The sequence below is a fragment of the Drosophila subobscura genome, chromosome J, assembly GCF_008121235.1.
Source record: "Drosophila subobscura isolate 14011-0131.10 chromosome J, UCBerk_Dsub_1.0, whole genome shotgun sequence".
NCBI lineage: Eukaryota > Metazoa > Arthropoda > Insecta > Diptera > Drosophilidae > Drosophila > Drosophila subobscura.
Genome location: NC_048532.1, coordinates 10451260 through 10474234, shown reverse-complemented (window position 1 = coordinate 10474234; position 22975 = coordinate 10451260). Strand labels below are relative to the sequence as shown.

The 22975-nt window shown below is 44.2% G+C and overlaps 3 protein-coding genes across 15 annotated transcripts in view; 2 read left to right on the top strand and 1 right to left on the bottom strand.

The window, feature by feature from the left end:
* The window catches only part of LOC117893230 (potassium voltage-gated channel protein Shab), a 55619-nt gene extending 50630 nt beyond the window's left edge, over nt 1-4989 (bottom strand). For 5 of the 13 annotated variants that reach the window (XR_004648792.1, XM_034799775.1, XM_034799780.1 and 2 more), the window contains exon 1: nt 4863-4944. The gene's annotated coding sequence lies outside the window, so the exon portion shown is untranslated. Of the gene's footprint in view, nt 1-4862 lie in introns of all 13 variants that reach the window. The other 8 variants (XM_034799773.1, XM_034799771.1, XM_034799777.1 and 5 more) reach the window with 6 other exon arrangements.
* LOC117893233 (prominin-like protein) overlaps nt 1-22975 on the top strand; it is a 139094-nt gene that overhangs the window by 105192 nt on the left and 10927 nt on the right. The gene's annotated exons all lie outside the window — the stretch shown is intronic.
* On the top strand, nt 12096-21395 carry LOC117893259 (protein spaetzle 5). Its single transcript, XM_034799826.1, has 7 exons — nt 12096-12627; nt 15550-15719; nt 15779-15933; nt 17771-18034; nt 18096-18279; nt 18334-18668; nt 20821-21395. Exons 2-7 carry the CDS (start codon nt 15657-15659, stop codon nt 20987-20989), a joined length of 1170 nt encoding a protein of 389 aa, XP_034655717.1. The 5' UTR covers nt 12096-12627; nt 15550-15656; the 3' UTR covers nt 20990-21395.

The window sequence follows — 22975 nt, the reverse complement described above, 5'->3', positions numbered from 1 at the left end:
GAGCCAGCGAACCGGAATCGTTAGCCACACATTGACCGGCGCGCTCCAGACATTATTAATTATTCGTGTGGCACCTTCACTCACCCCCACCCCCAGCCCCTCTTGGGTTACAGCATCCATTTATGTGCCGTTGCATGTCCTTTGCGTTGCTGCAAAAAGTAACTTTTCCCCTCTTGGCGCGTAAAGTCGCACATTTTACTGACTTGCAGCATTCTCTCTTTCCCTCAACCCTGCCAAAGAGACGAAGGGGAGGTGGGCCACATGACGCTGCACATCCATAAATAAACCACGAGCCCTTTACCTTTTGAAATGGAAATGGGCTGCAGCAGCCATGGCAACCAGGGGGGCACAGCCCCGAGGAGACAGCTCCATCGGCTGCGCTGATGCAACAGCAGCTGGCAGCTGGCTGGCAGGACACCAGCGCCAGTTGTAAGGGAACACAGGAGCCGGAACGCAGGAGACACAAGGAGGCAGATGGCATGAGGCACAGCTACAATAAAAGTTGTGCAGATTTTTCGCAGTTTTCGCAATTTTTAACACGAAATTTAAGCCACATTCAGCAGCTGGTTTTGCAGCAGTTAATACCCAACCCCGAATACAATTTCTTGCAATATTTGCCCTTCCGCTGGCTGCGTGTTTTTCAATTTCCTGCGAGCAGCTTTGAAGACAGACGGCCACAGGATGTCGCCAGAGAGAGAGAGAGAGAGAGCGAGCGAAAAGTTGTGCCACTCTTTTGCTTGGCTCAGCTTCTTCCATATGCGGGAGGAACTCTTCCAGCCATCGTCTTGCTGCCTCTTGAGTGTGTGCCACTGACAGCCGCGGCAGCAGCAGAAAGTTGAAACAAAGAGCGTGGTGGCTCGCTTTTAACTTTATTAAGAATATCACAAACATATGTACAGACAGACAGACAGACAGAGGCGGAGGCAGAGGCAGAGGCGGAGATACGCCCCCACATGCCACATGGCGCACACTTGGCCACTTGCCACTCTGTTTGGGGCATGGATACCAAAGCGAAGACTTTTCAAGCAGAGAGAAAGGGTTTTTACGCGCTTAATTGAATCTCAACGCCATTAAAAAAGAATTATGTCAGAGGAAAGTGGGTGGCAGGGGCAGGGGCAGGGGCAGAATGTTTTAGGCAATTATCAGCCAGGCAAGTGGGAGAGCGGAAGGCACAGGGAGTGCCCACAATGATGATTATGATATTTCATTATCATTACTTGACTGTGGAAACGCTAATGGTGATGCTGCTGCTGCAACAGCCACTCAGCGCTCTTCCTTCCTGCAACTCTCTTCCTTCCTCCTCGCTGCTCTGCTGCTGTTGCAGCCAGCAAAACTTCTGGCAAACGGGGAAATGAACTTTAATTTTGATAAATGAAAATAGTTGTAAGTTTGCGCCGTTGATTGATTAACCAACGAAATAGTTCTTAAGTGTGTTTGGGGTTTGCTGCTCCAAGGGTTTCCTTTTGGTTCCTACCACGAAAATTTACTCCATACCAAAAGCAAAAGTTATCTGCGCCAAAGTTGCATCATTTAATTCTTTAAACCTCTAGCAACTGCCTTTAAATGAAGAATATTTCTTGCATTCAGTGCGCGTGTCCTCGCATTTCATTCGTGGCTGCTGCTGCTGCTGCTGCTGCTGCTGCTGCCTCCTGCCACGCTCGTTAGAGGTGCACCGCAAAAGCAATTGCATTTAAACATTTTGCCGCACATTTGCCAGGCAATGTGATGCGTTGAACAATTACCCAGCGACGCAGAGCCCGACCTGAAGAGCATTAAACTGAATGCGGGCAAAATGACTGAAGGCAACACACCCACAGCCAGCAGCCAAGAGGCAATTAGTTTCAAGTTGTTGCCACACACGCAGACAGAGATAGAAGACAATTCTTTGCTCTGGCCATTTAGCATAAATGCGTCGGGCACTTGGGCCGGGCCTCCTCCTGCCATGTCCTGCCGCCCTCTGGCCTCCCCAGAAAGTAGCCAAAAGTGCGGCCACTGTAACTGAGCTGAAAATGTGCGCTGTTAGCTGGCAAAACTCAAAGGGAAATGTGCCTGAAGATGGCCCCACAATTAATCTTGGACTCCAGCTGCCTCCCTCCCTCCCCCGCATGCTAATGAGCTGCGTTTTGGTGGGCAAACAAAAGATTAATCTGCAGGGCCGCATATGCCACATTGGGCAGCAAATCGAAGTGGAATCCTCGGGGCGTAAGCAATTGCCACTCAATTTTCCCCCTCTACGGAGAGCGGCGGCAGGCTCCAGCAGTCTGTGACAAGCCGGGGGAGGGGCTGGGGGCGCACCCCATGTGGCATTGCGCTCCAGTTGTCCAATTGAAAGAGAAAATTTGGCAGCCATTTCGTGACGACAACAAACAAGGTTCCCCCCACCCCGGAAAAAACTTTTTGACTGCTCAAAACTGCCTCCGAGTTGCAAGTAGACGCTGTAGTAGTTGCATGCCCCACTCTAAATCGAATTGTGCTTTTCGGCAACGCCCACACGACAGCAGGACAGCGTCTTGCACCTGAAATGCATTTCTGCGGCTCATGTCAGCCAGTGGCAGCAACGGCGGCGGCGGCGTCGGAGGCGACCCTTCAACTCCCACACGTTCGCCTTTTGGGCGGGGGCATTGCATGTGTGCCAAAAGCCAGCAGCTCGAGGCAATAATATCTCCATAGCTACGGAGGAGACTCCGACGACGGCTGCCATTGATTTTTATGGCCTGCAAAAAGCAGAGACAAAAACTCAAAAGAAGTTCCTTGAAATGGGAGTAGCAAATGGGCATGATGGGCATAAAGGATACCCTAGGGAGGGGAATAAGAAGAGGAGGGAATGCACTTCCCTGGGTACAACAGGGAACCACAGGAACTAGGAAATTCTGAGCTCTGCTGAAGCGGCAAGGTTCATGGAATAATCAACCACTTTCCCATAATTCCACCCAAAGATCGCCTCCCAGTGGCTCTCTCCCATCTTCATGCCACACTCAACGCCCTGGCAATATACCCTCCAGAATTGATTTATGCTAAAGGGTATCGAACAACAAATACCCAAAGCAAAATCCATTTTAGTAAATCATCAAAAAGCGCCCCTCAGGAATGGGCTGGCTGCTGCTGCTGCTGCACTTTGCTGATGGGCCCGCTCCATGACCCCCTATATACAATATAGAGGAGCGCCGCTCCGCTCCGCTACCCGTCTATTATTTAGCTCATATATTCGTATATCGTAGAGTTTCTCTTTTCGGGGCCTGTCGCCTGTTTGTCATATGCGGATATTCGGCTGTTTGCCAAATATTGATTATGTGCTGCCCTCAAACATGAATGGAAATGCGCTTCAGTGCATGGCGTTTGTTCGGAGAGAAGAGAGGGGAAAGCAGTGGAGATGGGAGCAGGAAGAGCGGTTAGCAGGAAGTACAAAAACCACAACGAAAGTCAATCCCAGCCTGTCATAGGCATCAGCAACTGGCAGCCAAACTAGGCCTACAAAAAATATGGAAAGAAAAAGAGAAAAATCCCGCTCCATTGAGGCTAAGCGTTTGGCAGTTAACAACTTTAATGGCCCAAATAGACGCCTCAGCAATTGCCACAACTTGTGACCTGTTTCTAGAGAAAACTTGGCAGCACCAAAAGGAAAATTGTTTCATCAATGTCAGATTTGAGGCAGAAGCTTAGAGGCTTCTTTCTCTCCCGAATCTCAGCTGCAAGCTGCTCATCTAATTTCCATTAATTTTGTTTCATTTTTTTGGCCCCTTAAATTGTCTTTTTCGGAATTGCAATAAAAATGTCATTCTGCCGCCTGTTTCAGTATTTATAGGCGCAGCAACCGGCCATTCATAGATCTCTGGCAAGGAAGAGACAAAAAAAGAGAAATAAAAGCCAACAACGAGAAGTCCAAAGTAAGCAAATTTATGGGCAACTTTCGGTGGAAATTTCTCTGGCCAAAAAGCAAATAAAACAGAAAACTGAAACAAATGAAAATTTAAGCAAGTTTTTGCCAGAGATGAGCGCAAGTTTATGGCACAAGTTTAGCATTTATTTTACTTTTTTCAATGAGATTGCAGTGGGGGGAATTATTAGAAAAGGGTTGAATATTGCTCCAATATTTCCATCGATCAACGCCGCATTTTCTGTAATTTTTACTAGCATAAAGTTGCCCAAAAATGCAACAAAAAACTACCTAAAATTCCTTTGCCTCTATAAAAGCAACCTTCGACAGCGCCCTGCCCTGCCCTGTCATGTCCGGCGATTATCTCGTTATTCCAACATCATTTTAAATGCCTCAAACTCTGCCCCGCAAAACCCTTTTGTTTGCTCTTTTTTGCCGTGTGGTTTTTTTTGGGGGCTGGCAAATTGCTGTGGATGCCACGCCTTTAGAAATTGCCAAGAGCCATTAAGCAGCATGGATGGCACATTGTTGTCGTTGTCGTTGTTTTGTTATTTTATCACCTGTGAGCGGCAATGGGCAATAGGAGGACTGAAAGTATATTTTATGGCCACTCATAAATATCCACAAAAGTTTCAGCCGGGATGCGTAGTATCCCTCGTAGAGCCTTATCAATAGAGTTGTCTGTCAACTCGAATGAGTATTATTATTATTATATTTCTATTTGTTATCTCAGCCACAAGAGGGGGGCGCTGTGTGGAAAATGTGTTTGCACAATTTCGGTTAATGATTGTTGATAACATTTCGACGGGGAGGGGTAAAAACTCCCAAAGAGAGACAGACAGAGAGAGTGGGAGTGTGGGAGAGTGGGAGAGGCTTTGGCCCTCCACTAAGTAGCATGTCGGGTATTACAAATGCCGCTAATTGACTCGTAAATTAGTGGAAATATAATCGATTTTATTAGCATAATTTTGCTCCTTTTAATACTCACCAACTAAAAAAGGAAAAAAGAAGAGAGGACGGGGTTTTCCTTGGCTTTTTTGTTCTTGTTTTTATTTTCTTGTGCGATTCTTTTTAGGTTTTTTTATAGCTTAGATAAATAGTTTACTAAGTTAAGCGTTGATTAAGTTTGTTTTTTGTGTATTAAGTTTTGTTTAGTTATATTTTATTATATTATATTTTTGCTCACATTTTGTTTTCAATTCAATGAAACTTTTATTTTATTTGCTTATTTTTTGCACAGAGGACACACGCGCTGTGGGGAAGAAAACACGCACAAGAATTTTAATATATGAAATTTGCCAGCAATTTCGTTTAGTTTTCCGGGGCACTTTTTCTTTATTTGAAATTCGAATTTTGAAAAGAACAAAAAGTAGTAGAGGACTCCCCTACACCCCTTCATATCTGTGGGAACAAAGGCAAACAAAAGTCACAGTGCGACAAAAATGAAAAACTTTTTATGCCATTGCCGCATTAGCATTATGGTAATGCCCATAAGACTCGGGAGTAGAACAGAACAGAACAGAACAGAACAGAACAGAACAGTGTTTGTCTCCCCCCCTTTGCCGCCAGCCTATCTGTCTGCCTTGCGCTGTGTTTTTTTCCCGTTTTTTTGGTGTGGTATTTCCTTTTCTTGCTGCCTCCTTTTTTTATCGTGTTTTTTGCGTATGCGTATGCGTATGCGTGCTTGCGGTACACGCCTTACTTTACAGGGTACACTCGCGACTAAATACTACACACACACACACAGCACTCAACACTCTTTGGCACTTCAATCTACAATTATCATCCACCTGTATAGGTATTTATTTATTTTATTTTGTATTTTTTATTGCGTATTCTTTGGCCCCCAAAGCAAATACAGTGTGGCAGATAGTAAGAGAGAGAGGAAGAGTGGCAGAGAGCCAGAAAGTGTGTGTTGGGGGGAAAAGCTCCTTTATGTCTGATTCACGCACCGAAATGTTTTCCAACCATACAACACGCTCCAAAGTCTAGCCACGAACTGAGCTCCAAAGCCCAAACGGAACGCTGCCAGCGACAGAAAACTCCACAAAAAAAAGAAGAAACTTGAAGGAGCAGCGGCAGCGGGAAAAAGCTTCCAATGTCAATGCGAAGCGACACAATCCTTTGTACGGCACGGAGAATGTGTTATTTTGGAAGGCCCTGGAATCTGGAAGGAAGCCGAGAGAGAGAGAGCGAACGAGTGCCCAGCGCTTTCACTCTCACTCTTCCTCGTTCGCTCTCTCTCTCCGATAACTCATACTCTCTTTGGCTGTTTTGTTTTTGTGCCCCTGCGTTTGTTGTGCGTGCCTGTGCCTGTGGCCTGCCCTACTCTCTGCGCTCAAACTCACTCTCGCTCTCCCCACTCAATCCACCCCCAAAGTGTGCTTGTTGGAAGGTGAGGTGCGCCTTTACCTACGCTCACTCGGGACGGCTGCAGCCATACCTTATTTGTATGCACCTTGTGGCTCACCCCCACACACTTTCTGGTGCTCTTTGCTACACTTTGATAGCGCTGCGAGTTAATTAGTTTTGACAAACTTTTGCCGCTTGTGATGCGTTTTGTCCAAAAACGAGATTTCCAGTTCCAAAAGTCTAATTAAACCGAATGTCTCTTTCGGGCTGGCTGTCCAAATACTTATAGTTGTAAGTGTGCGCATATATCTTTTTGTTTTACTTTTTTTCTGAATATTTATTGGCCATGCTTTTCGGTGCGGGCGGCGTTGCTGTTAAAAATAGACGCCGCAGCTTCGTCAGCAGCAGCGGCGGCAGCGATGCGTCGGCAGGCAGCAGCAGCAGCTGAGCAGCGCGACAGCCGCGAGACAGCGACAGCATCAAGTTCAGACTTTGCTTGATGATCGGTGGGGGGGGGGGGTGGTGCGCTGGCACAGGGGAATTGGAGAGACAACTTTTGACCTTAGTCAAGTGAAAAACGTGACAAAGTCTTTGGCGTCCTGTGTGCGTGTCTGCTCCACCTTTGTGTGTGCGCTTTAAATACCCTAAGAGCGGGGGTATATTGGTTGGAGCGGCAGGGGAATAATTTCTATCGGATTGGAGTGTGCAAATAAATGCCTCAAAATTATATTTATGCATAGAAAACTTTGCTGTAAGTTATAAAAATTGACATAAAGATATATTCCTTCAAGGGTATTCAATTAGTCGAGCCTAACCTTTCCCTTTGCTCGTATCTTTTCCCTGTAAAACGTTTTATTTTGCCTAATTGGCCATGTTCGCTTGCGGTTTGTCGCTGCCAAATTATTCATGGCACTGCAACTACTGGGTTAATTACAGCTGCTGAATGAATTATAAAGGAATATGTATACCCCTCCCCCACCCCATTTCACGGCTACCACAGCGCACCCCCACACACATGAATTTATGATTTCTTGGTCTTCCTTTTTCTTTTGTTATTGCTTTTATGATTATTGCGACGCCGCGTCTGTGTCTGGGGCCGACTTTTCCGTCTGACGCCAGTTAACCGGTCTCTGAAAATTCCCCACTCCCCCCTCTCTCGCTCTCTCTCTGTCTCTCTTTCACCCTGTCTTGCTAAAAGCCCCTGCGGAACCTTGTCAATCATGGCCCCGCGCTACCCTTGTGGCGTCTAAGTTAGTTTTTGGGTTGATCTGGGAGGCTGGGCTGGGGCTCCTTGGGTTGGGCTTCCGTTTTTGGGCCATTTATTGTGTTGTTTTGTTGTTTATCTAGTTTTGGCCGTCTCCGTGTGGAGCTGCAGAGATACAGAGATACGCCAGATACAAATTGTTGAAATGCTGCGACAGCATTATTAATGTGCCATGCTCCACTTAGGATTCCCATGGAGATACAAGACAGACGACACACACACAGAGATGAGACGGAGGCCGCCGCCGAGTCATGTACAGGAAAGGTTCCCCCTGCCCACTCCACTCTCTTCCTCTTTTAGCTCCTTTTTTTTTGTTGGCCAAAAGAAAAATCAATTGATTGACTGCGATGGCCAAATTTTCTGCACTTTTGAACGCGTCACAAGAAATTTAGATTTCAGATTGTACGTTTCGGCATTCCGGGTTCCTCTCGCGCTCTCCTCTCTCTCTCTCTCTCTCTGTCTTGTTGCTTGTGTTTTTGTGTTCTCTCTGTCCCGCTTGCACTTGATTTATTCTGCTCGTTTAGCTTAAAATTTGTATATTTCCCCCTTGACTTTTTGGCATATTTGCACGATTTTTCGAAACACTTTTCATGACTTTTTGCATTTTGTTATTTTAATTTTGATTATTTTTCGCGTTTCACGCATTCAATGTGTGTGTTTTTTTATATTTTTAATTGATTTCTCTTTCATTTTATTCTCTTTCCAGGTAAGCCACAACAATCGTTTACGTTTTCTATAGTATTTTGGTGTCTGGACTGCCTCGAAGCACGGGTACGCGTCTCGACGCACGATTACAACACGGACGTTGCACGTCCACTTTTCAAAACGGTACTCAGGCAGCAGGCACCACACACACACACGACGTCCGACCGACAAAGAGCATTTGTTGAGGGGCCCCGTGGGAGCAGCTCGCTTTTCCGGCGGTGCTTTTCGCTTTCGCTGCCTCTGCGTTGGTTCGGACGTCGTGGTGGATTTCCAACAGCTGTTTTGGCGGGAGAAGTTCGATTGTGCTGCTTGTGGTGGGTGGGTAGGCGTCAGAGCGCACAGGTGTGATGGATGCGATGATATTTTTGTGTGTTTTTTAATGATTATTATTATGAATTAAGTTTATAAACAAAGGCAATTTGTGTTTCTAATGCCAGCAAAATTCGATCCGATTTGCCTGATGCCATAAACTACCAAAAACACGAACCCATGATACCTCTTGTGAGGTAACAAGCATCAAATACGAATTCCATTGCCCTCTAAACAAAGTGTTCAAACATTTTACACACTTTTTTGGTCTGCTGTGACGCCATGCAACCCGTTCAGCTTGTTTCGAACATGTTTGATGCGTCGCTCAACTGCTTGCAACCGCCTCGTGGTGGATATTTAATTCAAACACAAAAATATTGAAATACAAACATAAACATGGCATTGGTGGTCATTTAGTTAACACGGCAGAACAAAGACAGGGCCAGAAGGAGTGGGAGTAGGGTCCTTCTCCTTGTCCATAAATTTAAAGCATATGCTCCTCATTCTTTTGTATTTCGCTTTTTATCACTCATTTAACTCAAGGACATGTGTGTGGGGAGGAGGCGAAATTCCTGCTCCTTTCTTTTTTAGTGGGATTTCCTTCCTTTCAACGCGCTGACCAGCAATGAATATAAATTATGCCTCAAGTGACAGCTGGGACAGCAGGACACGAGGCTGTTGTGGCTAAACAATAATAACGAAAATGCTGCACGAATCGTTGCTGAGCGCTTTATAGTGGGGAAAATGATAGCCCAGCCAAATGCGAAATATTGTGAAAAATACTTGAAAATAATGGGTGGGGAGGGAATATCCTCCCAAAAATGTGTGAGGGGGAAATAGTTTTATGGTTTTAATAAGCATTTCGAATGAAAAGTTCTGGTTTAGAGAATTGAAACTCCACAAGAGGACTGTCTAGTACCAGCTGCGAGTACTTACCCGCGGAAAAGCAGTAAAATCGCGCGCGATTTAAAAGAAACGCGACAAAGTGCCAAATAAGTTTTATTCTGTGAAAATATCTTTAGTGCAAATTTTTGTTGTGTGTGAAAAATAATTGCAAACCAAAAAGAAACCAAAGCAACAAAAGGAAGCAGCACTGCCACAATATGGGAATAGGTGAGCATAAGCAGAATACTGTTTTATTTTAAATTTTATATTTAATTTATTTTTATATTTTTTGTCTCCCAATTTTTTACCTTTTTCTTAGGTATCCATTTAAATGATATATTTTCTATATTTCTTTTCTTTTTTCCATATTTATGTAGTATTGTAATATTGATACTATTTATTATTTTTCTTTATTTGTTATACATACATATATGTATTTTAATTGTCTTCTTATTTTCCTAATTTTTGTTTGACCTACGATCAGCTCAGCTTTTGTCAGCCCTTAGCGAATGCCAGAACCAGTCGACATATCAGCAAGCAGTTCAAGCAGTGAAAACGCGTGCACTTTGCTAGCGTTTTCAACGCGACTTTTACCGCTGCCTCCCATCTTTGTGGGAGATCTTGCCCAGAAATGCCTTTAAAAGAAAACTATTGGTGTGTCCCAGGCAACTGTTACCACACGGGCAGAAGTTAGCGCTTGAATGGGGCTTGAACAACCTTTTGTTTTGTTTTTTTTGTTGATAATTTCATTAGCCAATGGACCACGCAATAGGCAAGACTTCGACTCACCACAATTCCCGCCTCTGGTCTGGGCCCAGCCTCTAATTAACAATTTCGTAATTGAAGCTAAGCCCCTGTGATGCGTGTGTGGGACTGTCGGGGGGTGTGTGGAGGAGTGCCGGTGGCCCTACGATTACGTTACGTATTTTTGTATCTCCAAACCAAAAATTTAATACGATTTTGGTCCCGATTGGGGCCCTCGTTGCTTTTTTTTTTTTGATTAATGAGCAGCTTAAGTGAATCTCAAACGGAATCTGAGCCTGAATCGTGTGTCCAGACTCGCGGAGACTGATGAAGTCACTAATTTGACTTAAAAACGCATTAAAAACCATTTTCGATAAGAGCTCTCTGGCTCTCCACCCGTCCCGTCCCGTCCCATCTCTGCTGTCCGCTCGAATGCCGAAAACGATTTCAGTCAAGGGTTTTCCCGTACTTTTTTTTCTGCGCCCGCCTGTCTCGTGGTCTAGGTCGCCTTTGTGAAAGTTGTGCAAAAAAAAAACAATAAAGACCTAAAAACCCAAAAGCCAAAAGCCAAAAAAAACCAAAAGATTAAATTCCAAAAACGCCTCGAAATATTTTGTAGGGGGTGCATATGCCCGCTCGTAGCTCTTTTTTGCTTCATGGACCATTGCCTATTGGCAATGAATTGAAAAAATAAATAATGTGAGTGCATGGGTGGGGGCTGGGAAGTCGAATAAATGATGCCCTGGAAGTGCTAGAAAATATTAAAAAATATATAACAAATAATAAAATAAAGGAAATATTATTAAAAATCCCAAATAAATGCCACAAAATACACAAAAAAAAAGATAAAATAAATATAAAATATAAAGAAATATTGTGGATGCTTGCGCTGTAATTGCAAGAATTGTTTGAGGTTTTTAATTATATTTATTTATAATTTTTGTCTAAATTATGCCAAAAGCTTGCGCTGTCCTATACAATCTTTCTCCTTAAGTTTGCTTATTATGAAAGCATATTCTCCCTGGTTGTTTTAATGTTAAAAAAAATACGCAAAGCTCTGCCCTAGCTCATCCCATTCTGCTACCCTCTACAGGCTTTGCCCACGACGTATCCCAAAATTGATTTAAATGCTCAATCGAGGGGGAGACAAACACCAAACCAAGCGTTGCCGGCTCTGACGCTGACTCCTACAATTGTGCGTGGAGCCATTAAAAGTCTTTTTTTGCTCGCCTCTCATATGCACGATATTTCGCTGTCTTGAATGTCTGCTCCGTGTCCATTTGTGTGCGAGATCTCCCCTCAATGTCTTTGTCAGAGCAAAAAGCAAAAAAAAAGCAACCCAGCAGCAGCAGCAAAGCAAAAACAAAAACCTGAGACAGATAAAAAGCTGTTAAATGACCTTCATTGGCCATAAAAAACCGAAAATCACCATCGAAACAATGAATTGTATCTATGGACAGAAGAGCAAAGGCAGCAGCAACAATCCAGAGAGGGAGAGGGAGCGAGAGAGAGGCGAAAAATTTACAATTTAAATGCAGGAAAAAAGATTCACTTTATTGCAGTTTCGCATCTAATTTGGCGACAATGTAAAACAAACAATAAAAAATTGTCAATAAATAAAGTGGGAACGGGCGGGGGCACCAATGGACTTCCGGTCTTGAATCGGGCCACATATTGGAAGCGAAAAGCAGAGACAAGAGAATGCGAATGAATCGTCGTATCATATATCCACGATTCCACACATAAATGAATCATTGAATCGGTTCGCTCGAAAGTTCAAAGTTGAGACCAAAACATTCGGAAGCGCGGCTAAATTGAGAGATTAGCCCGGGTCCCAGCCCAGAGTCCTAACACTAGCCGGCATTACGCTCGCTCTGGCGAGAGGGTCTAGAGCTAGAGCTCTGCCTCGGGTCTCTGTCTAAGCTTGGCTCAGAGTGCGAGCTTGACGGCCCTCTCCTCCGTTCAGTTGGCTACGAGAGCTGCCGCCGAGAGCTTGGCTAGAGCGCGATACGGAAAACGAAAACGAAATCGAAACTACAACCGAAAAAGCGAAAAAACCGAAAATTCAAATTGAAATCTTCAACCAGCTGCCGCCCCGCCCCCCCTCTCTCTCGAATACTGCGCTCGTTCGGTACGTGTTAAGTTTTTTTAATTAGCTGAATTTTCAAGTGAATCTGTGGCCAGCACAAAAACCCAAACAAAACCAAAACAAAAGAGAAAATTATACAAGTAAATCCAACGAAATACAAAATCAAAAGCCAGCATTAAATGTCAGCGCAGAGAGCGGAGATGATGTCTGTGCGGTGAAGTGTATAAATTCCAAGACCAAAAAATCACCCAAAACACTTGGAAGATCCATCCCAAAATAAAACAAAATCTGCTTAGATTTCGAACAAGATATTTGTGGAGAAATCCCAAAAAAAAAAACAAATATCATTTGTTGTGTTTGTGTTTGTGTGTTTTCTGTCGATTATCTAGTATTATAATTGCCCCGGTGAGTAATTAATAATGCGAATAATTTAAGTGCCCGTCCCTCTCTCGCCCCCCTCCATCATGCAATAAATTAATGCAAACAAAAGGCAAAAACAGCAACAGCAAACTCAAACATTGATTTATTATAACACATATTTTGTTTGCTGTTTTTTATTATATTTTATTTTTGCTGCTGCTGCTGCTGCTGCACATGTAACGCAAACGAACAACAAATTAAGAAACTCCACACAAAAAATGAAATCAAAATCAACACACAAATCCACAAAAAAAAGAAGAGAAATCCGTAACATAGCCTTGAAAAGTCGTGCTTAATTTCTCAGTTAAACGCAGGCATCAAATGTGTGCCGATACATGTTTAGAAATGATAAGATTTCATTTATTTCTGTTGGGAATTTGTCAGATATTTATTCCCCCATAACATAGTCGTTCCAAACTCAGTAAAAGATTACGAAATTGAGTCTGCAGCAGGCACACTGCCAGGCTAGTCTTTAGCCCCAAGAAAACCTTCACCGCCTTCACGTGTCGGCATCTCATGCCTTTCCCATTCCATGCTCGTTCTTAACTAGATCCATTACCAACTCCCAGTTCAATGATTCAATGGAATGGAACTACCTATGGCCATGAGGTTTTTTGGAATGCTAATGGCTGGTGCTCCCTCCGCATAACTCAAATTGGTTCAACTCTATGAAATTATTGTCTTGAATTTGTTGCTCAAAGTGCAAAATTTCTTAGCGCGAAGTTTGGTTTATTTCTGTTGATAATTCTTTGATAGTTGCCCTTTAGTATGTGCTTCTATTTGAGATCTACTCCTTCTACCCTTTTTACGAATATTTCTAGTTACTAGACAACTGTTAAGATGTGTATTACTCACATAAAGTCTTGGATTTCATTCCACAACGCTGCTTAAGATCCTACAACTAGCTCTGAAAGTGTACAAGAAAATTGCTTTAAAGATTCATTGTCAGAATATTGCCTTCAAAGCACTCAAAGAGCTCTAAAGTTCCACATCTCCATGAAGGAGGAAACCATTTAAACCTTCATTCAAACCAGATTCAATTATCTTGAATCCACAGCCCCTTTTAAATGCTTTGCTTGTGGTCAAAACCAACAAATTGTAGAACATTAATAGTTCATCAAATAAGATTTAATTGAATGATAAAATGTTCGAGAATCTCTGCTAATTAAACGCCAAATGAGAACCTAGTTCCCCCCCTCTGCCCGCCCAACAACTGAGTTAAGTACGAATCTTTTCTCTAGCCAATTCTGTCTGCCAATTTTTGCACGAGTCGAAGATTAAGAGCCCGACAATCGATCATTAGTCTGGCGCAAGGCAAATCAATTAACTCTCCGGGGCTCACGAGCCAAATCATGGAAATAAATTGAGTGGAACACAAAGCGAATCTTTTGAGGGCAGAGGCAGAGGCAAAACGAGCGCACAGCAAATGGATTAGTGGCTCAGAGCCGCAGAGGGACGGAGAGAGCGCTCTGACTGATCTTTAACAATTTCATTAACCTGTGCGCCTGGCCTAATGATGTGCAAATGGCCCAAAACATGCCATAAAAAAATCACCCCAAGAGTTTAGCGCTGATCTCTCTGTCTCTGTGTCTTGTCTTTTCAGGCCAAACAACTTCTTTTGGGCCATTTTATGATTTATGAGGTGAGCGCTTGACGCAACTCTTTTGGCCACAAAGAGCTGAGGCGTGGGTGGGTGCCCAGCTCCATTAGCAGCTCCCAAAGATTTCTGAACACAAAAGCTTTGCAGCTTGAGGCTGACACTTTTGTCATTGATGTTCGTCGATTGTTGATTGATTTGTTTCGACTGAGAGCTGAGACCTGGCGATCCCGGAAATCCTATGTCAGGTGGCACAAATTCCTACGAATTTCTATGTGTTTGCTGTCACACCACATGACACATGCCTCCATGTTGGTTTATGGCTTGCTATTTATTCCATATTTTAATTGTGTTACACTTTATTTATTTTTACCAGACACGAAATCCGGTTTCCGTGTGTGGTTCTGTGTCTGCCGTTTTTTCATGGCCTTACTCTTGATTTGAGCACTTGTTATTTTTGTACGGACAATTCTAATTACTTTTACACAATATTCTGTGGTGTTTGTGGCCACAGTAATTGCCTTTGCTTTTTTGTGTAATTTTTAATTAGTAAATTAAGCGAAAAAAACACAAATCATTTATCAAAAATGTTCTGGAAAAGTTTTAGTTTTTGCACCAAGCTCTAATAATTCTAATAATTCATTAATGTTTATAAATACTGACATTATCTGTCAGCTTACGGCTGATTGTCGGTTGCCACACGAATCACAATGGGTCGGTGGGTGTGTGTGTGGGCGTGTCGTATACTTAATCTACGTATACTTAATCTCCGCTCAACGATGACAGCCTCCATGAGTAGTAGCCGCTTGCTTTGTCACTTTCACTTATGGTAGCTAACTTTTCGCTATTTACGTCAGTTGTTTCAGATGTTGTAATGTTTGTTGTTGAAGTTGTTTCCGCTGGAAACACTTTGCTTGTTGTTGAAGTGGATTTTTGTGCGATTTGTTCAAGGAAATATTGTTGTGATTCTTGTTAGAGTTGCTTAAGGTTGCTGTTAAACTCCTTCTTGTCTTTGGGCTGTTGTAATTGCCTGTTGTTGAGCTGTTGTTGAAGTGTTTGATGTGTTGTAATGCCTGTTGTTGATGGTTACGGATTGTTAAACACGACAAATACACAGTCAGTGAGCCAACAAATTAGCACTTGCATGGGGGCAGAGGCTGCAGACACTTAAGCCATGGTAAACAAACTCCGTGGCCAGCAAATGGTGTGGAAATTTACCATTTTCCGTCTTGTTTGCACCACTGTTTTCCCCCTACCGCCTCGACTGCCCTTTTGGCGAATGTGATTAATATTTGTGAGCAAAACCGCAGTTTCTCTTTCGCTAACAGATTGACATCACGCCCTGCCAGCGGCCGAACACTCAGCGGAGACTCAACGACTCGAATGCAAATGCAAATCGACGACGAATGAATCGACAATGACCAAGAGTATTAAATGTCTGCGCACTTCTAGTTGTAATCGAATTTTCTTCGCCTATGTGGTGAGTATAACTCCGCGAATCTACCAACTTCCATCTAAATATTTGATTTGCTCTTACAGATATTAGCTTGTAGTGCAGCAGCCCACAGCTCGCCACCGCCATGCGGTTTGTATGGAGCGCCGCCTTGCCAATTTCTACCGGCACCGCCCGGACAGACGCCCGCCTGTGCCCGGCCCGGGAAGACATACTGCGAGCATGTCGATAATTATCCCACGTAAGTTGGTTCGGAATTTTGGTAGATGAGTGGCTGAAGAGCTGCAAGACTAAGCTGCAAGTCCAAGACCTTCCCATGGATATTTTCTCTTTACACAATCGAAGCCTCAAGCAACACTTTGTTACCCATTTAAATCCTGCACTAAACTTCACTTTAAATCATTTGATGACCACAAATCTCTTTAGCAGCTTACAGCAAAACCCACAAACAAGCCAATGCATTTATTTGTGCAATTAAAACTTCAATTAAATCCTCAAATTTATGAACTAAAAGCTCTGAATGCTTGGCTCAAATGCAATCTCAGGGGCAGATAAATCTCTTGAAGAGCTGAGCAAACATCCGCATGGCCACTTCATTCAAATGCATTTCAAACAAATGTTTGGCCACGAGACAATTTCAATTTCAATTTGAATTCGCTAACGAAATCGAAACTCGTTCCTCGGGCCTGCTCTGGCCTGCTCTGGCCTGGCCTGGGCAACCAATTAGCATACCGACCGACTCGTACGAGTGCCGCCTGCCTGCCTCTATTGTTGGCTGCTGGCTGCTGGCTGCTGCTTCCGCAGACGTGAGCTGCTGCTGCTCTCCGATGATGATGCTGCTCTCGGCCAGCTCTGGGGGAACTCCTTGACCCAATAAACTTGAATTGACAGTTCAAGACACTTTTTGTTTGGCTCCGGCTGCGTGTTCGCATCTACGAACGACGAAGAGTCGCCCGCGTGCTTCTCGAATATTTATGAATGCGTCCAATGAATAATCGTCTCTTTTTGGGCAGCTCATAAGCTTGCTCTCCGCTTGCGACTAACCGGCACTTGGCTACCCAGGGCAGGGTGTTTCGATTATGTTTAGGGGTTTGTCAGAGCAGACTTTGAGATGATTTTGAGATGATTTCTGCTAGATAGAAATCAGCTTTACGAACTGCAGCATATAGAAACAAAGAAGGAATAAGTTTGAATGGATTTTTGGATATATTTTTATGGCTTAAAGTTGAATGAAACCCTCCGAAAAGGGAACCCGCAGAACACTTTTATATTTCAATTAAATATTAAAATAAAATAGAACAAACACTCTCCTGGCAAATCTAAAGTTCACAAATGTTTAAATCGAATGTTCAATATTTATTTTAATCTACCAAAGAGCATTCCCCATTCCCCATTCATTTCGAAGCGCAAATCTTTTGTCTTAAGTTTGTGGAAAACCAAATGAGCTGAGGTTTGTTTTTGGTTTTGTTGACTGGCTGCTCGTTGCCATGTTTGTTCGTTGCTATTTTTAGAGCATTTCTTTGCTGCTCAGATTTAAATTTAAATAAAATGTGCGTTAGTCGGGTGTAATGTTAATGCCACACTGATAAGCCCCGCTCGGGCCTGGCGCCGATGCAGCAATTAAATAGGCATTTTTATTGCAGGCCCTTCGTTGCAGTGGAATGCCGTTGCATAATTTTCCACAAAAAACAAAAACCCCCAAGCGGGTTTTCAGCTTGCAGTTGCGGGGGTCTGCCCAGGCCTTGGCGGACTCACAGTGTGGCACGTGACGCGCATGCGTTGGTTGCACCCTGATATTGGGGCACCCTGCCAATTTATTATTTACGATCATAAACGCCTCATATTTGCCCAGTCTTCTGGCTGTCTCTCCGCCCTGTGGCGGCATATTAATTATGATATTTGATTGGGCAACGACAGGCCGCAATTACCATTTCCAGGCACTTGCCTTTCTGCCTCTTGCTTTGTGTGTGACTTGCATAAGCCCGAGTCTGGGGCTTTCCCAGCCGCTGCTTGCTTGTTGCATGTTGCAGCGCCCCATCTTCCCATTGTTTTCAATCGCTTTCCCTCATCTCGCGCAGCTATCTAATCAAAAGTCTCGTTCGCAAATGGGGCTATGAGGCCGGCACGCTGCTGGTGGACGAGACTTGGGAGGATTTCGCAGCCGTTGCGTGGCACGAGACGCCCGTCTTCTATGATCCCAAGTCGATATTTCCATCGCGCGATCCCCATGCACAGGACTTCAATGGCTACAGCTACCAGACGCCATTTGGGGGCACTGCCCAAAGGGTCAACGGTGGCAATTCGCTCTTCGCCAGCAGTCCCACAACGGAGGCGGCACCAACGTGAGTATAAACCAGGAAATCCTTATGGAAAATTGTACAGAAACCTCTGCTTGCTCCTTAGGTATCTGCTGTACACGTCCTCGGGCGGTGGCGGTCATCGTTCGGGACATCGCTACAATCATCAGGCGGGTTCTGGTTCCCCGGGTCAGCTGTACTTCAATCAGGCAGGCAAGACGACGCCGTACAATGCCACGTTGTGGCTGAAGCGTTTGGTGCGGGACCTAAGCCGCAAGCAGAAAGAGGAAGCCACAGAGGAGGAGGAGCAGGCAGGCAAGGAAGAGGAGGAGCTGCAGGAGAAGGAGGAGCAGCAGCAGCCAAAGGAGGAGCAGCAGTCAGAGGAGGAGCAGCAGTCAGAGGAGGAGAAGCAGCCAGAGAAGGAGCTGCAGCTGCCGCACCATCAACTCAAACGCGATGTCTCGCTCAACATGGATCTCTTAGATATTGTGGGTGTCGCCGCAAATCCCTCAAAGAAACGCTCACGCACCAAGCGTCAAAGTCCCGGCCGCTCCACCCTCTGCCAGACCACCTCGCAGTTTATTACCCCACAGGCCGCACTCAACAGTCGCGGCAACTGGATGTTTGTGGTCAATGAGCAGAACACCGCTCGGCAAATGGTCAAAGCGGAGCTGTGCGCGTAAGTGCAAATAATACCAAAGGGGTAAACCACAGCTTGGCCATCGATTAATGGAAGATCAGAGATATTTAGCTTGTCTGAAAAGAAAGTTTTGGGTCAGGAATTACTAGCTTCAAAGTTTAACCTTTATCTGAGAGATTTTCTGCAGAGTTCTGCCTTATTTCCACTAAAATCTTATTAGAATTATAAAGAAATGCCAGCATTATCTTTGCTCTTAGGTCTTTGTTTCGCACTTTTCGAAATTTCTCAAAATATTTCCCCAAAAGCGAATGGGTAGGGCTGGCTTTTTGTCATTAAAATTTTCACCGTTACCGGCCTCCGGACATGCGTCAATAAAAAGTGCGTGCCATAAAACATATTCCAAAAACGTGCCGGAAATTTCAAACCAAACCAAATTCCATGGGGCCCCTCAATCTACGATAACAATCCGATGAGGTGACTCACAGAGAGCAAAGTTTTGATTTAATCGGAACTGAAATATGCTAGAAATATGTAAAAATAGTTATTCATAAATATGTTCAAGCTAGTGTGCACCTGTGGGATCAGTTGTGTGTGTAGTTGACGCTATCCTAGATTTACTTTTTAAACCAACCGAAAGTCCCCTGCAACTGCTTCACAATACAAGCAGTGCACTGCTTTTGACGAGGCTTAGCCCAGACACGAACCTGTTGCTTGTACTTTACAGAATGTAAAAATTCATGTAGAGCATGAACGTAAAGCAGAAAGCAGTTCCAATTTGAATTTGGCGGCAAGGCAACCCGAGACCTTTAGGGAAAACGGAAGCAAATGCTGATGGGTCCGTTTTTGAGCTACCAGCAGCACCACCTCAAGCTAAAAGGGACTTTAGAACTATGTATATTGTGATTAGATGCATTAAGCAGTGCATTCTGCTCGGTCTTGGACATTGTGGAACTTTCCTCTTTAGTTGTCGTCATAAATTCCCTCTCTAAATGGTGCGACCTGCTCATTCGTCCGTTCATCCATACAGTTTGCAATTGCCGCTCATTATTGCATAATGATTCGTTCCGTTCTGTTTGATTCCGTGCAGTCCGTCCTTCCATCGTATTTCTCCCCCTTTCCGTTTAACACTTTTAATCAGTGTCGAGGTGTTGGGACAACCCTCTCCAGACCACTCGCAGCAGGACAGCGATAAGTTTCCCCTTCTTAGGGGAAGTCTCTAACTGCTCTCTCTCTCGCTCTCTGTCTCTCCCTCTTCCTCTCTTTCTCTCCTTTTTTCTGGGCTGGGCACGTGGGTTAGTGCAGGTCCGGACTAAGGTGTCATAATTGCGGTTAAACGAATTATCACACCCCAGAAGCCGAACGAATGGAAATGCCAAAGCAGGGCACAAGATTCCATTGGGCCGCGGTTCCCCTTTGCGTTTTCCCCCCTACCCCTTAACGCACACACACAGAATTTCTTCCCCTTTTTGGATGCGTGCGGCACTCGAAAAACCTTTCCACACTCGAATTAAAAAGCGCAAACAAAGTGTGAGTGAAACTGGGGTGATGCGAGCGAACCCGTGGATCTGGGTCTACCTTCGGTCTGGGCACTGGCACTGCCACTGGGGTCAATATGGTCTGTCGTTTGCCCTAATTGTTCTTTCTAACCCTAACCCCCGCCGCCGCCTGGGTGTCGTTTGTGCTGCTGCTTTGCTGCCACTTGTTGTGGCACTTGGCGCAATTTGTTTAACCAAATTGAGTACCTACGCAGGCGCGCATAAATCTTGGCCAAAGAACAACAGGAACAGGAACAGGAACAGGCAGGCACACACACAGCTGTGCCTGCCTTATGGTTCCGGGTTCGGGCTTGGGATTGGGCAAGCAAAAGTGCCCGTTGCCCTGGCGGCTCCTTCGGGATGATGCTCCTTATCAATTACGTACGATTTCCCGTTTTAACGAGTTCGTTAAACTTTCAACTCTGACGCTCTATCCCGACAAGCAAGGGAGGGAGGAGTACCACTTCCAAGTCCCAGACGCTGCTCTTTTTCGCAATATTTATGGTCGCAACCCACAACTAAATTTCGTACAATTGTTGATTTTTTTTTAACATCTCTTCTCGCATTTACTGTACTTTACTGCTACTCTCTCTCCCCCTCTCTCTCTCTTCCCTTTTTGGACTGTTTTCTTTCTTTTCTTGTTTATTTTGTTGCAGCTCGAACACCTGCTCCAACCTGTGCGAGCTGCCCAATGGCTACAACTCGAGATGCGAGCAAAAGTTTGTGCAAAAACGTTTAATTGCGCTCCAGGGCAACGGGCAGAATCTGTACACGGACACGTTCTGGTTTCCCAGTTGCTGTGTCTGCACGATAGCCGCCAATTAAGCCGCCAGGATTGCACACAGGACGAGTGGCAAACCGCGCATAAAGGACAGGAGTGGACATCCGCGTGGACAGTTGGATGCCTGACAAAACGATTTGAAAATAATTATTGCAAAATTCATAATTGATATCTAAAAATGTTGTATACAAAACAAACACACACTCTCATACACACACACACACACACAAACACACACACACACAACACACACACACACGTATAGCGCAGTAGCTTTTAGAAATTATAATTTAAAAATGGAGAAGAAACAACATCGAACGAGAGAGAAAGATAATTGGATTCTATTTTGAATTATTGTAGTAGGAATAAGTCCTTGTTGCCCTGTGAGACGAGCCCAACCATCCAGCTATGCTGTCGGATAAATCTATCAAATATAATAATGCTTCCAGATGATCTTTTCTTCAAGTTTTAAGCATAAACGAAATGTTTTGCCTGTGCGGGGGGGTTAATATAAAATGATGATAAAATGAAGCAAGGAAGTTTTTATCTAGCCTCCCGGCAGGGTATCAAAAACATTTAATTATCCCTTTCGACACTGCCTCAAAGTGAATATTTGCACAGCACAAATATGATTGAGGGTCCGGGGCCCCAGGGGCAAATCGCATTTTGTGGTTTTCTAATTAATATAGTTTTCCATTTTCCAGCTATGAATATCAATGTACCGGCACCCAAAGGCAAAGCCTTCCCCGCCCCACTCTTAATTATGAAATGGCGAAATGAAATTTCTGTTTTTGCTGCAAAAAAAAAAAAAAGCGATGCCAGTATGTGGAGGAGCTGCACCTGCCACTGGCCGCTGTGCCGCGCAGTGGCAGTGGCTGCTGCGAATGCAATTGCGTTCCATAAATCCAGAAACAATAATCGTAAAATAACATCAGGTGTCACGCGCACGAAGCGCGGCTTTCGAAAAAGGGGCCCCACATTGGGATTGGGACTGTGTGCGTGAGTGTGTCCGGGCCAAGGGATGCGCTGCGAGGATATGTCCATGGATATGGCATGGATGTATTGATGACCCATGCTGCTACGATGTTTACGCATTTGAGGGATTGAAAGCCGGAAGGAAGCAGCTGGATAGCTGTTGAGTACTTGCATGTACAATGCATAAAATTCAATAAAATATAAAAGAAACATCGCAAGAACTGTGCCTATAAGGATGAATATTAATTATAAAGTAACGCATGATTTTATTAGATTTATTAAACTGAAGCTCCGTGATGGTTTGGCATTTCTTTAGGTAAAATTTTTGCATTTATTTAATGCCTTTTGACACGCAATTTTGTGTGCATTTGTTTAGCCACAGAAAGATATGAGAATGTCATATCCTTTGGGAGTTAAAACATAACCAGAGATGTGTAGATACATATGTAGATATGTAGATACATAGATGTACTACAAATGTAAATGTACATATGTACGCAGTTACATATTACATCTGCAAGCCCTAAGCTAAAAGCGAGTGTCTGTCCATCTGTTTGTCTCTGTCCATTCCAAGTGGATGCGATTGCATATTCCGTGTGTGCGTTTTGCTTGTAAAATATAAAGCAAAAATACGAGAAATAATATTGATGCATCAAACTTTGTATTTTTGCATTGACTTGTCCATGGCCGAAAAATCCCAATTAAAATCAAAGGTGCAACAGCCTCAGCTCCGTAGCTACAGCCTGCTGCAAATTGTTATTTTTTTCGTTTTTGGTACCTGTTGTGGAAATGTGAAAATGCATTTGGCCCGAAACCTATTGCCCATGCCAAGTGAGTGAACAGTCGGAACGGATCGACCGACCCCCTCCCTATCCATGCCATGGCTCTGGCTATGCCCTTCACCCCATGACTGTGTTGAGGGTTAATTTGTTCTCTCGCTCTCGCTCTCGCTCTGTGGCTCTGCTGATGGGGAGGGAGCGGCACAGGCACAGGCACAGGCACACACATCCCTGTATTGTTTTGTATGGAGTTTTAGCAATGATTAGCATCACGAG